At 40.9% G+C, this 15489-nt stretch overlaps 1 protein-coding gene across 2 annotated transcripts in view; it reads left to right on the top strand.

Moving 5' to 3' along the window:
* Positions 1-450: 450 nt before the first annotated feature.
* rnf32 (ring finger protein 32) overlaps positions 451-15489 on the top strand; it is a 60638-nt gene continuing 45599 nt past the window's right edge. For both annotated transcript variants that reach the window (XM_059642093.1, XM_059642083.1), the window contains exons 1-3: positions 451-834; positions 9590-9734; positions 11622-11892. In XM_059642093.1, coding sequence (XP_059498076.1) covers positions 9654-9734; positions 11622-11892 — 352 coding nt within the window. In that variant the 5' untranslated portion in view covers positions 451-834; positions 9590-9653. The remainder of the gene's footprint in view (positions 835-9589; positions 9735-11621; positions 11893-15489) is intronic.

Genomic DNA, 15489 nt, shown 5'->3' with positions numbered 1-15489 from the left:
CTTCTGCTGTAAAATCAACTGTTTCGGAGCTACTATCAGTTCTGAAGAAGGGTCACTGGACCTGAAACCTGATTTCTCTCCATAGATGCTGCCAAATCTGCTGAGTTTTTCCAGCTATTTATATTTTTGTTCTGATTTCCAGCATTCGCAGCTCTTTCAATTTTTTAAACACTCTTATTTAGTTTGTTTTAGCTGATGTATTTAAATGAGAAATTTGTGTGCACCATTGCAGATCTCCAGATTCGAAATAAAACCTCTGCATTTGAAGTTACACCGAGACGTTTCTTATTTCGCCAGATGGGTCTCAAACTCAACTTGGTAAGAAAGGCTGAGCTGCAAGGTCTCTTGACTTCTTTTAAAATTAAAACAAAAGAAAACCGAATACACACAGCTACCAGGGGGATTGCTGCAAGTGGCAGCAGTTACTTAGCAACGGGATTCTGGAGGTTGAAGTCATAATTCAATCTCTCTCTCTAAAGAACAGTTTCGAAAAAAAACGATAAAAATTCATTTCATTCACCTGAACTGCAGAATACAGCATCGAGGGGACAGCAGGCTCCTGTAAAACTGGTTCAAAACTCTTTGGAATTGAATTCCAAGTGGGAAGCAAAAGTAAAATTAACAATATTCCAAAAATATGGAAGTACATGTTAAAATTGTTTTTAAAAAGCCTGAGATTTTCTTTTGATTGAGCGTTGGAGCTGGACCAAGAGCTCGGTTGCCAAGTAACTGCAGACGCTTCCTTCTGAAGTGTTTGGATCGCGGGCTGTGTCTGGCTTGGTTTTAATTTTAAACCGCGTTACAGACCCGACTGCTCGAGTTGGCGGAATGAAGGTGAGTATCGCTTAGAGCCTACTTACATATTTAGTGTGTGTTTCATAGAGATAAGCCGGCGGAAAGTGGAGACTGGCAGCGGAGGCTGCAGTCGTGGCCTAGTCTGGACTGGCCTCTCCTTCAAAGTGATCTCCCAGAGCCTCAGCCCCGCAGTACTAAGGCCCCCAAAGCCGACCATCTAACCCTGAAACCGACACCCTGACCTTAACAACAGATACCCTAATCTCAAAAGTAACACTTCATTTGTTACTCCCTGATCCCAACATAGATAGTCAAGTCCCAAAAGTAACAACAAATACCAGCCCTTAACACACTGCGACGAAAATACCAGCTTCAGCACTAATATCTAAATATTAACAATCAGACTGATACTTTGCCCCAAAGCAACACACATTGGAGGCGATAGGTTGAGTGGCTTTACCACTAGAGTATCCATCCAGAGATGCAGATAATGTTCTGGGGTCCTTTTATTTTAAAACCTGTCGTGGAAAAATCTGCATTTAAGTGTTTAGTGATGACCATGAAACCATGTGGATTGTCAGGAAAAACTTACCAAATGCCCTTTAGGAAAGGAAATCTGTTAGCTTTATCGGGTCTTGCCTTCGTGTTACTTCAGATCCACAGCAATGTGGTGGACTCTTAACTGCTCTCTGGGCAGTTAGGGGTGGACAGTAAATGCTGACCTAGACAGTAACACTCCCCTGTGAATGAAAAAAAATCACACACTGATACTTCACTCCAACAGTAGCAATCTAACTCCAAATTAACGCCTGAATAGAAACATCTTAATATGAGCATTCCTATCACAACACTTACACCCAATAATAACAAACTAACCCAACACATACACTCCATCACTAACACCCTAATGCCAACACTAAGCAGTGTCTTCATTAACAAAGAAAGCCACTTCTTGCATGTGTAGAATGATCTGTTGCATACCTTCAGCATATCTGTGGAGCGGAATTACAGTTTTTCATTGCTTTGCATATAATGGGCAAGGATGAGTTATCTGATTTTGTTGGTATTACCGTGTCCTTTTAACAGGCCTATTGTTGTTTGCTGCATGCATTCTTTGCCATCTGAAACAAGGCCATGACTAGAGATTGCTCCCTAGGTAGTTTTTATTTATTGTAAATCCTTCTCAAGACTGAGTCATGCTTCATTTCTTGAAATTTGCAATCAAGGCATTATTGAATCTTACTATAAGCCTACCATGTAGAGGGTGTCCTATTTTAAGTGTGAATATTCGAGATTTTATTGTCAATTATATGTGCTGTATGTTCAGTCAATTTGAGCTGTAACCTGATGATTAACACTTAATTTCCAGACATTTCTATTCTCGGTTGCTTTCTTTTGCCATTTAATGACCAAGACATTTCAAGTGCACCTTATGTGGAAACTGTTCAAATGCTTAATTGGTCTGGAGGAGGTGATCCATGTCTCAATGGCATATAGCAGGGTGGGTATTACTGCATCTTTGTACACAGCAAGTTTTGTTGTAGTTTTGATACCTTAGGTAGAATCCTATAGAGGTCTCTGCAATTTGGACTATGGCGAGACCTGTGGCAAAATCAGATTTGAAATACAGGAAGGCTTATCTCAACGTCAGGGGCCTCTCACTCTATCTTTTACGCTTCTGACACTTGTGGAAGTTTCTTGTGAAGCACCAGTGACTTACAAATTAAGGGTTGTTATTGCTTGTTAAACACCCTGTTAACAGCTCAACTTGCTTCACTGGCCTTCTGAGGAAGGGTCACCAGACCCGAACCGTTAACTCGGTTTTTACCTTCACAGATGCTGCCAGATCTGCTGAACTTTTCCAGCAATTTCTGTTTTATTTCCTGGTTTACAGCATCTGCAATTCTTTCATTTTTTTATTTAGTATTTGCCTCACTGGCTGCTTTGACCCCGATGGGGTCAAGCGTTTTGAGTGTTCTTGGAGCTGTGTTCATCCAGGCAAGTGGAAAAGGTTCCATTACACAGGGCAAATGTCAGTAACCATGTGAGGCAACTCACAACTGACGGCGCTTGTCCAGTACACAACAAGCCTTGGGAGGTGGTGTGGGTACAATGAATTCCGGGATATCACGTACTGGTGAGTTGTTCTGGGAAAATTGTGCGGTAAGATGGAACTGGAATTTAATACGAGGAATGTCACAGGGTAGGGTAAGTAATGAATAAAGCAAATTTGGTAAGCTATGGCGAGCTTCCTCACTTGACATTGTGGCGCAATCCTTCCAAAAATCAAGATGCATTGGAAGGTAGCTGCGATAATGGAAAATTCAACTCTTCATTTCCTCCTCAGTCTCTCTTGTAAATAGGCAAATGCTGATCTTACTCTGAATCACAAGGACACTGCTTCACATCAATTGTTATGTCAGAAGGGTAAGTGCATTCATTGCTATCATTGACTCTGGCTGCTTCAGCCAGAGAAACTTCTTTAGCCAGACAGTGGTGAATCTATGGAATTCACTGCCACAGAAGGTTGCGGAGGCCAGGTCATTGAGTATATTTAAGACAGAGATAGATAGGTTCTGTCAGAGGGATCAAGGGTTACAGGGAGAAAGTGGCAGAATGGGGCTGAGAAACTTATCAGCCATGATTGAATGGCAGAGCAAACTCGATGGGCTGAATGGCCTAATTCTGCTCCTATGTCTTATGATCATATGGACTCTGGCTCTAGTGTCCCATTGTGAAATGGATGCAGATTTGCAGCTCTATCCATATTTGGCTAAGACTTCCACAGGGTCTCTCTACTTAATGCGTTAAAGGCCTTCATCTTGTCAACAGAGTCGTCTCTGTTGTTCTCAGCAATTCTGATGTATTTGCTAAAGGGTGAAGATCATGTCATTAATGTCTCTGAATTTCCTGAACCCTCTTTGACTTCTTGGCTATGATGTTCTATTATGTGGCTTACCAAACCACTAGAACATTTTCCAGAAACTTAGCAGCAGTCACAAGAATTGAGATTCCTCTTACACACAGATTTTCTTTTGTTTGAGTTAACACCTGAGGGATCCGTGAGCTCATAAAGAATATTTTGTTAATCTCACATTCTGTGATAAAGTTGAATGCATTTGATGATGCTGAGGTCCCCTAAATTGGTTCATTCCTCCTGGAATCTTGTCTGAACCCAGAAGATCAGAATCTAATGGCTTTGTCAACATCGTCTACAGTGCATGTGCTGTCCAGGCTTTCAGATTTGGACCAGTGTGTAAGCTTGTTTTTGGATATCACATTTATTTTGGATAGGCAGTTAAGTATCCCACACATCATAACACTGGCCCGTCTCCTAGGGGTTACCATTTATGGCTAGTCATTTAAGTCATGGTTACAAAAACAGGTCAGAGGCTAGGAATCCTGCAGCAAGTAACTCACCTCCTAACTCCAAAAGCCTGTCCACCAAATACAAGGCGCGAGTCCGGACTGGGATGGAATACTCCCCACTTGCCTGAATAGATGCAGCTCCAAGAACACCCAAGAACGTTGACTTCATCCAGGACAAAGCTGACTGCTTGAATGATTACATTTACAAACATTCATTCTCTCCACCACCAAAGCTCAGTGTCAGTAGTATGTACCATCTACAAGGTCACTGCAGAAATTCACCAAGGCTGCTTAGGTAGCACCTTCCAAACACTTGACCACTTTCATCTAGAAGGACAAGGGCAGCAGGTACATGGGAACATCATCATCTGATTGGTCCTTCCCAAGTCACACACCAACCTTACTTGGAAATATTTTGCTGTTCCTTCAATATTGCTAGGTCAATCGTCTGGAACATCACCCCTCCCCCAACTGCATTATGGGTAGACATACAGTACAGCAGTTCAAGAATGCAACTTGCTGGCACCTTCTCTAGGGAAGGGCAAGAAATGCTAACCCAGCCAGTGACGCTCACATCCCATTAAGAAATGATTTTTTTAACAACTGTAATGTGAGCACTTAGCCAAATTGGAATCAATGAGTATCAGGAGGCAAGCTTTCCACTGGTTAGAGTCACATCTGACACAAAAGAAGATGGTTATGGTTGTTGGAGGTCAGTTATGTCGGCTGCAGGACATTTCTGCAGGTGTTCATCAGGGTAATGTTCCAGGTCTAACCATCTTCAGCTGCTTCATCAATGACCTTTCCTCCATCATAAGATCAAAAACGGGGATGATTGCACAATGTTCAGCGCCGTTCACAACTCCTCAGATACTGAAGCAGTCCATGTTCAACTGCAACAAGATGTGGACAATATCCAGCTTGAGCTGAAAAGTTGCAAATAACATCTGCGCCACACAAATGCCAGGCTATCCATCAGCAATAAAAGACAATCTAACCACTGCCCCTTGAGTTTCAATGCAGTTACCATCACTGAACCCCACAATATTAACATTCTGGGATCACCATTGACCAGAAATTCAACTGGACTCACTACATAAACACAGTGACTACAAGAGCAGGTCTGCTTGAATGAATTTAAACTCTCTGGTAGGATTTGTTTCGATCTCAGGCTAGGAATAGTGCAACAAGTAACTCATTTCCTGACTCCCCAAAGTCTGTCCACCATCTACATGACACATGTCAGGAGTATGATGGAATACTCCCCACTTGTATGGAATGAGTAATGCTCCAACAACACTCAAGAAGCTTGACACCATCCAAGACAAAGCAGCCCAATTGATTAGCACTACATCCACAAGCATCCGCTCCCTCCACCACCAACACTCAGTGGCAGCAATGTGTGCTATCTGCAAAGTGCACTTAAGAAATTCACCAACGATCTTTTGACGGCACCTTCCAAACCCGTGATGACTTCTATGTAAATGGAGACAAGGGCAGCAATTATATGGGAACACCACCACCTTCAGGTTCCCCTCCAAGTCACTTACTTTCCTGACTTGGAAATATATCACCATTCCTTCACTGTCACTGAGTCAAAATTCTTTAATTCCCTCCATAATGGCACTGTGAGTTAACCCACAACAGTTGGACTGCAGTAGTTCAAGAAGGCAGCTCAACATTACTTTCTCGGGGCAACTAGGGATGGCAGTAAATGCTGGCCCAGCCAGTGATGCTCACATCTTACAAATGAATAAAAAAAAGTGTTGAAGCATCAGTGGTGGCATTAGGATAGGATATGTTGTGCACTTTGGAACTGCATAATCATCCACATATTAACACTGTAACAATATCACACCAAACCCAGCACAGATACTCCAACAGTAACACCATAATCCCAATATTTTAACCCAATACAAACACACTAACTCCAACTCAAATACCCTGTACTAATACCCTGAGCATTCTCTCACCCAATTAAATGCACCCTTAGAGCAGCACCAAATTTAATTCCTCTCTGCGTGTTCCTGTATTTTCTTTCGTTAGATCAGGCAAAGAAGAATTTAAAATCCCTTGAAGGACTTTAGTGAACCACATGGATTTTTACAACAGTTCAAATATTACATGGTTGCCATTACTGATGGATGCATTTTTCTTTGCAAAGGCCAAATTGATTTATTTACTGAATTTAAACTCTCTGGTAGGATTTGTTTCGATCTCAGGCTCAGTAATTCAGTGACGTAACCATTATACTACCATGCCCTAATTGAGACATTAAACTGTGTTTCAGTAAGAAGGCAGCTGCCTTGGAAAATCCTGTCATCATACCTGGTCAGAAAAAACAAACAGGGAATTACAATTCCTTTTTCTTCTTCTGAAAACTTTTGACACACTAAAGCATGACTTTTATACATGTGCATATATGTGTGTACAAGCTGCTAACATTAAATGGAAAAATTAAATGAATTGGAAACCCATTGGAATGCAAAAAGGATGTGTTTTATTTTTAAAGAGTGAGACAAGATTGCTTCCAGCCCAAAATGTGACTCACACCAAAGAGACAGGGTGACTCACTTAGTAGGTCTGGAGGTTGTCCTCATTATTTGATCACATAAAACTGACTTGTGGCACTGCGACTTATAACAATCCCTTCTCAATTACATGTTGCAGCTTTCAGCGTGCAAGATGTTCACAGGAGTTATCTCGAGAGCCAAACGTGACAGGCCTGGTTTTCTGTTTGTTGGCCCAGTTGCAATACTGAAAAGAAAGAACTTCCATTTATATATTTCCTGTCATGACCTCAGAAGATCCCAAAGACATTTACACCCAAGGAAGTACTTTTGAAGTATGGACGTTATTGTAATGACAGCAAGGGTCCAACTAATTCTGGTAATTAGTAAATAGGCAGTGAAAGTGCTGTTGTTTGAGAGATAGCTATTGGCCTGAACATCTTGGATGCTTCCTCTGCTGTTCTTCCAAATAGTGTCACAGGATTTCTTTGGAACCCAAGAGAGAGGATGGAACTAAACACTTCATCTGAGAAATAGCATTTCCAGTTGTGTTGTACAAACTTATACTGCACTGAGTTGCCAGCGTAGATGATGTGGTCAAGCCCCAGGAGCACGACTTCAGTTCACAACCATCTGGCAAAGGCAAAAGTACTGCCACCTAACACCTGGCCACCAAACATTTTTCTTTAAAGCCAGGAGAGACTGAAAAAGGTTTGGGAGTTGAGTCTAAATAAGAAAGGCAAGAAAATTCTAAAGTCACCGTACCCCTACCAGACCATTGGACTGCGCTCTCAGTAGAGACAGAGGCAGCTGGCGGTGGTTTAACCTGGGAGTCACTACAATTCAGATTTGGGAGAGGTTCAGAAGGAGCGTCCTTCCCAATAACCTCAGCCAGTGGATGAATTGAACTTGTACTGTGGGTATCACTATATATTGCATACCAACTGTCCAGCCAACCGAGCAAAGAAAGATAGAAAAGACCCAAAAATTAACAATAATAAATCAAGGATTTCTAATTGTGATGGATTGAACAGAAGTTTACTGAAAGTGTTATCATTTTACAAACATATATGTAGTACCAAAAACAAGCTGATCTCTGACCATTTAAATCCATGTGATCTCTGGAAGGTTGGACACTGGATGTATCCTGGTTAAGTCTCCCTCCACCCAACTCTCTGGCAGTACATTCCAGATCCTAACCATTTGTTGCATAAAAAAGTATCTCTTCATCTCTATATTCTATTTCTCGGCAATCAGCAAAAATCACTGTCTACCTACGCACATTGTCCAAACTCCACGTAACTTTGAACACCATTATCAAATCTCTGACCATTCTCTTCTCCAAGGAGACCTGACCCAGCTTCTCCAATCTGTCCAACCAACTGAAATTCCTCATCCTTGGAGCCATTCATATGAATCTTCTTTGCATTATCTCCAAAGCATTCTTGTTAAAGACGTGGCATCCAGAATTGGACGCTGTATTCTCATTGAGGCTAAACAAGTGTCTTACATTAGTTTATCATTGCTTTGTTGCTTTTGAGCTCTATGTCTCTATTTATGAAACCCCGCGTCCCCTCACTTTATTAACCACCTTGTGAAACTGGCCTACCAACCTCAACGATTTGTCAATAAATACCCCCAACTCCCTCTGCTCTTGGACCAACTTTAGAGTTGTAACGTTATTTTATTTTGCCTCTCCTTGTTCTTTTCAACTTTAAATACTCACTTCACACTTGTCTATCCATTCCACCAACCTCCTCTGGGACATAAGAGTCTCCTTGGATTGCTCTCGGAGGACTTTGTTTTTGTCTCCTTATTTAAGGAAAGATATACTTGCTTTGAAAGCTGTCAAGTGAAGAATCAACACATTCAATTCCTGAGGTGAACAGGTTGGAGTTTACAAGAATAAAATTTGATCTCATAGAAACATATACAATTTTGAGGGGGCTTGACAGGGTAAATGCTGAGAAGATGATTGCTCACATGGGACAATCTAGAACCAGACAGCACAGTTTTAAAATAAGGAATTTTATGACAGAGGTGAGGAGGGATTTCATTTCTTAGACAATCATTGGCCCTTGGAGTTCTTTTGCCCAGAGAACAGTGGAGGCTGCCTTATTCAATGTGGTTAAGGCTAAGTTTGAGAAATGCTTGATTGTCAAAGGTATCGAGTATTTTAGGGGTAGGCAGAAAAGTGTGCAAGGCTAAAATTGGACTGACCATGATCTTAGTGAATGGCAGACCAAGTTTATTTCAGCCTCTACTTCTTATGCTCTTAAGGTATCCTTTTGAAGTTTTGGACTGTAATCCTCAGAGTTAGCTGCATCCTCAGTTTTGTGGCATAGCAAGTTTTGCAATTGTGCCCTGTATAACCCAAATCTAAATCACTGGTATATGTCAAAAAAAGTATTTGTCCTCACAGTGACCCCTGGGGACCCTCACTACAACCCTTTCTCTGGTCCAGATTTATATAGCACTACAATATAGTAAAATAACCCAAGCTGTTTCAGAGGAAAAGATCAACAGTAAGCAACCAGATCAAGAAATGATTTGGAGGTAGTTGAGGAAATTCAGAATTTGAATTCTTTTTGACTTCTGAAAAGAAAAAGTGGATGGAGGTATCAGTAAAAGATACCACAAATATACCGTTATTGTAAAAGCCTGACTGATTCACTTTGGGAAGGAAATCAGCCACCCTTTCCTTGTCAGGTGAATATGTGACTCCAAACTCACAACAATGAGATTGGCTGTTATTTCCCTCTGAAGTGGCCCATCAAACCTTTAATCAAGACAACTAAGGATGGGCAGTCAATATTGGCTTTTCCTGTGACGTTCCAATGTCAAGGATGAATTTAGGAAAAGTGACTTGAGTTTATAACGTAAATAATGCATCTTCAATTTTTGTTTCATATTAGATGAACTACTTGGAAACACAAATTCCTTGGAATTAATGGCTGAAGTGACAGTTCTCTTTCCATTATGGAATTAAATGGTTCATTTTCCAAATCATTGACTACACCATTGGTGCCCGGTACAAGTACCAAAATACAGAAACACAGGGTATGTCTTGTAACTCTCACTATGGGTGTTCATGTAAAATACACACATTATTATCATGTTCCTACTCTCCATGAGACATAATGCAGGCCAAAACCTGCGTGAGACAATTGTCTCAGCGCACAGTTTCTTATGTTAATTTTGGTTTATTTCACTTCGAATAAAACCATGTAAGGGAATTGTACGTTAGAAATTGACAGACTTTAGAAGGCACTGAGGCCTATTTGTCATTTATGTTTGATAAAAGATGCAGCATATAAGTGATGTACTCATTTTTGAGATTGCACAGTAACAGAAAGCCTTATTACAGCTGTAACTTTTAATGATGTGGGGCTTTTTTTCCCACAACCATTTAATGTTCCAAGTCGTTGTTTTGAACACTCAACAGTCATTTTATAATGAGTGCTCCAAGAACACCACAAATTGTAACTGAACTCTTCCTCCTCAGTGGCCGTCTCCTTCTATTTAGGCCACCTTCCTTTGAGATCTCAAAAGTCCAATTCCTCCAAATTTGCATGATGTGCAAGGCACTTTTCAGACAAAAGCCTTTTAATAGATTTTAGACCCCATTAATGTGGGTCAAATCCCATGGTAACCCTGGCATATCATGTGCTAAGCACCAGAAGCATCGGTCCATGCAAGTCCATCTGGTGGATCCACATTATCAAACATATAACGTATGCATAATGTGAAAATTGGAAGGCTGTCAATTATCCCTCACATCCATGATCCTTTAGGAGAAGAGTGCCTTCTCAATTATTGACTAGCTTACCAAACTATATAAGGAAGTTTGCAAATTTTCCTGTCAATGATGGCTTCTCAGGAAATGTATGCTAATCACCGCATTCTATGATTAAGAGTTGCTGGAATTTTCTCTCTATTGTTCAGAATATTTGCAGTTATCTTTCCATATCTGTCTGGATTTTGAATAATCAGAATTTGAAATGTTTTGATAACAAACTTTAGCAGCAGTTTTAAGACCATATTATAGAATTCCCTACAGTGCATTCAGCCCATTTCGTCTGGCCTTCACAGAGCATCCTGTCCAGACACAGCCACCCACTCCACACCATTCCTGTAACCCCACACAGCTGGCCCACCTAACCTGCACATCCCTGAACACCACAGGGCAACTTTTAAGCATGGCCAATCCAGCTAACCTCCACATCTTTGGAGTGTAGGAGGAAACCCATGTAGATGCAGGGAGAACATGAAAATTCCACAATACAGTCACCTAAGGGTGGAATTGAACCCAGGTCCCTGGTTTTGTGAGGCAGCAATGCTAACCACTATGCCACTCTGCCATGTCAAAGCAGGGTTCAAACATTGTCCTCTTCCTTAAATAAATTACTTCTCAATCTTTTGTTTCCCCATTTTGAATTTTATTGCTATTTAGTCTTCAGAAAGCTCAACAAAATAAGGAAAAGTATGCATTTAAGTAAATATGTAAATATCTTAAAGTAATATAATATGCTTGTGCTTTATTTATGAGTTTGGTGATTGGGTTGGCTCAGGATGAATGTAACGCAGGCAAACAGTGGAGAGCTGGACTCCCTAATCGGAAGCTGATTGAGGAAGCAAAGTGTTTATGTGATGTAATTTAACACATAAACACTTTCACTTCTCAATCAGCTCCCCTATCCATCAAGGCAATTTGATTTTCTGGAGTTTTGCAAGGGACAGGCACAATCCTCATTTTAATGAGTTCTCTTAAAATAAACGATAAAATTTGGAAGTGGGGAGGAAGGACAGAGAGCCATGCAACATTAATAGTATACCCCAAAATAAGTGGATAACAATTTGTTGGACATGAGTTACACACTTAAGAGGGCTTCTCAAATAAAAAATAATTAGCTGTTCTTGCGTTCTCGTTTCCATTGTACCCTCTAGCATATTTCCACAAAACCAGACACCACAGTGCTGGTTGCTGTAGCTTTGCAAGATCACATTATTAGGAATCTGCGGCTCCAAAACCTTTCATTGTCTGATGGTTTTAAAACAAAACCACAGGCTAAAGTGGGTTGCAACAGGCCCATTGACAGAAGCACTGTGAAGCCTATAGTGGACACAGGAATAAGAAGGAAAGAAGTAAAAAAGAAAAGGAAAGAAGACGAGGAAAAAGAGTATGTTTTGGATCCAAAACCTTCGGGTCTTACTTTAGGTAAATTGATTTAACTTCTCATTTTGAAATTCTTGTTGTTTTGCACTTGCAAATTTGCAGGTGATGTAAATTTGAAATTATGGTTTTATGGCTTGTGAGAGAAAAGTAAGAATTTGTGGATGAGAGGGATATTCATTAAAAATCTGTCGGCTTTTTGTTTTATGTCATTCTACGTAATAATAACAAAAAAAGGAAGATAAAATAATGGTTTTATAATGGAGAAATTGTTTGGCAGCCATTTTAAGAGTTGGATCTGCCATTGCTTGCCATTGCTTTTGAAGCAAATTCAGTAGCTTCCACCAGGATAAATTGAAGAACTAGCTTTAAAGTAGTGATTTTTTTGCAAGACTTTTTTTGATTGTTTGTGATGTAATAAGGAAATAAGACGTTGAAAAATTTCAGTCTTTTCTTGTTGAAAAATAAAACCTGTAATTAAGTTGTAAAATACTTATGTAAGAAAACTCCCACTCAGCACCCCAATATATTCCACCCTTACCATGTCTTATAATTCAGCACAACATATGCATGAATTAATGAATGACTTTATTGTCGTGTGTATTTTACAGTGAGAAAAACAGTAAAATACAGTGAAAACTTTTTGCACTGTCACCATGATCTGACGCCATTTGGAATAGTTTAAGAATAAGAAGGAAAAATAGAAAGATACAACTTAAAGAGGGTCCGCCAGTCCTGAGTCAGTTGATCATCTATGACATTTACAATGGACCCAACCAACATTGAGGTCTCCAAGCACCATCTCTCGCCTCTAGGCCTATCCTCCTGCCCCACTGCCGGCGCCAGACCCACCAATGCCAGAGTCACATCTCTCGCCACAGGGCCCACCTCATCAATATTATCAGAATTGCACACACCTGCAGATGCCCATAGCTTTCACTGGCTCATCTAGTTTTTTGGTCCACTCCTTTCTTTCACTCCCTTCGGTTGGAGGGCAAACTTCTCTGGTCTTTGCTGTGTCACAAGGTGCCCCTATGTCGGCTGGAGATTGGGGATTGAAGGGGTAGATTTCTTGAAATATATTCGGGAGAGCTTTTTAAAGGAGCATGTAGAAGGCCCAACAAGGACAGTGTGGTGCTGGAGCTAGTTCTGGGGAACAAAGCCAGATACGTTTTTTGTCTCTATTCGGTTTTGTGGGATATGGGTGTCACTAGCTGGCCAGCATTTCTTGCTCACAATCACACAAAAATGTTTGAGATAGCAGTGGGAGGGCATTTTAATGATAGTGACCACAGCACCATACGTTTTAAGTTTGTTATGAGAAAGGAAAAAGAGAGTGCAAAAAAAGGGTTTTGGATTCTGGGTAGGCAGATTTTATTAAAATAGGGCAGGATCTGGCCAAAGTAAATTGGGAACAGTAACTTCTGGATAAATTCACAGCAGAATATTGGTGGAGCAAGGGGAGAGCAAAATGGAATTGGTGAGATTATAGGCCCAACATGTTTCCGTGAAATGTAGCAGCAATAATCCCAGAGAACCCTAAGGGATGTTTTGGAATAGACAGGATTAAGTAAAAAGGAAAGCAGGTGCTTGACAGATACAAAGGGAATAAATCAAAAGGGCCCTACTGAAGAAAGTGCGAGGGGAACTTTAAAAAGCAATTAGGAGAGCGAGGAGTGGCGCGATTAAACAATAGCAGACAAGATTAAGGAGAATACCAAATAAGTCTACCAACGGGAAAAGGATAACCAGGAAAAGTGTAGAGCCCATTAGGGACCAAACTGAGGAACCAAGGTACATTGGTAGGGTGTGAAACAAGTACTTTGTATGGGTCTTCAATTGGAGAAGGAGCTTATAGGTATAGAATTCTTTTTTGTAATTCATTCATGGGATGAGGGTGTTGTTGGCTAGGCCAGCATATATTGCCCATCCTTAATCGCACAGATGGCAGTCAAGAGTTGACTACATTTCTGTGGGATTGGAGTCACATGGCCAGACCAGGTAAGGATAACAGTTTTCTTACCTAAAAGACATTAGTGAACATGACGGTCTTTTTCAATAATTATGTATGGTCATCTTTAGACTGTTAATCCCAGATTTTTTGTTGAATTCAAATTCCACCATCTACCATGGCAGGATTTATAATGAGGCCCCCAGAACATTGCACAGTCCAGCAATAACACCACTAGGCCATCAGCTGTTGAAGATTTTGGGAGGACAGACTGCGGTCCTTGAACAGTTTGACATAGGGGGTGAGGTGGTAGTGGAGATTTTGGCAGGTTTAAAAGTGGACAGATCCGAGGTCTGGATGAGTCATATCCCAGGCTGTTGTGGGAGATGAGAGAGGAAATTACAGGGGTTCTGACCCAAATTTTTAATTCACCTCTAGTCAAACAGGTTGTCCAAGAGGACTGGAGGACTGCCAATGTTGTTCCACTTTTCAAGAAGAGAGGCAAAGATAGCACAAAGAGTTGTAGACCAGAAAGTTTTATGTCAGTAGTAGGGAAACCATTGGAGAAAATTCTGAAAGAGAACTGCTGAGAAAGATGAGGTTTGATCAGGGATAGTCAGCAAGGTTTTGTCAGAGGGAGGTCACGCTGAACAAATTTGAATTTTCCAAGGAGGCGACCAGGTGTGTAGATCCAGCTAGTGTAGTTGATATTGTTTATACGGATTTCAGCAAAGCCTTTGACATGGTGCTACATGGGAAACAGATAAAGAAAGATGAAGCACATGCGATCCAGGGTAACTTGGCAAACTGGATCCAAAATTGGCTTAGTGGCAGGAGACAGAGGGTGGTAGAAGACTATGTGTGTGACTTGAGGCCGGTGTCCTGTTGTATACCACAGGGATCAGTGCTGGGTCTTTTATTGTTTGTGATATATATAGATGATAAAGAAGACAAGGTCAGGGAGATGATAAGTAAGTTTGCTAACGAAACAAGGTTTGGCTGAGTAATTGACAGTGAGGAAGAAAATCTCAGGTTATAGGAGGATATAAATGGAATAGTGAGATGGACAGATCATTGGCAGGTGAAATTTAACCCTAATAAGTGTGATGTTATGCACTTACGAAGAAGTAACAAGAAAAGAGAGTTCTCAAGGAATGGCAGGACACTAGAAAGCTCAGAGGAACATAGGGATCTTGAGGGTCTTGTCCACAGATCCCTGAAGAGGTAGGACAACTTAACAGGATAGTTAAGAAGGCACACAAGTATTCACTTTTATCAGCCATCGTATAAATTAGAAGAGCATACAAGATCATAAAGGGCTTGATGGGGTGGATGTGGAGAGGTTGCTTTCCCTGTAGGACAGTCTAGGACCAAAGCGTGTAATCTCAGAGTAGAGGGTCACAGAATCACCGTCTTTACTGCTCAAAAGCTAATCTAAATCTACACTTGTCCCATTTTCCAGCACTTGGCCCATTTCCTTGAACGTTACAGATATTTCTTCAAGTGTTTGTCCAAATACTTTTTTAAAGTTTGTGAGGTTTCCCACATTAACTACCCTCCAGTGTTTTCCAGATACCAACCCAGTTGGAGGAATTTGTCTCAAATTCCCTTTAAACCTCCTGCCATTCACGTTAAAATTAGTCCGGTGGTGATGGCCGAATAGTACTGGACTGTTAGTGTAGAGACCCTGA

The sequence above is a fragment of the Stegostoma tigrinum genome, chromosome 2 (assembly GCF_030684315.1).
Source record: "Stegostoma tigrinum isolate sSteTig4 chromosome 2, sSteTig4.hap1, whole genome shotgun sequence".
Lineage (NCBI taxonomy): Eukaryota > Metazoa > Chordata > Chondrichthyes > Orectolobiformes > Stegostomatidae > Stegostoma > Stegostoma tigrinum.
This window is presented reverse-complemented; position numbering and strand designations above follow the sequence as displayed.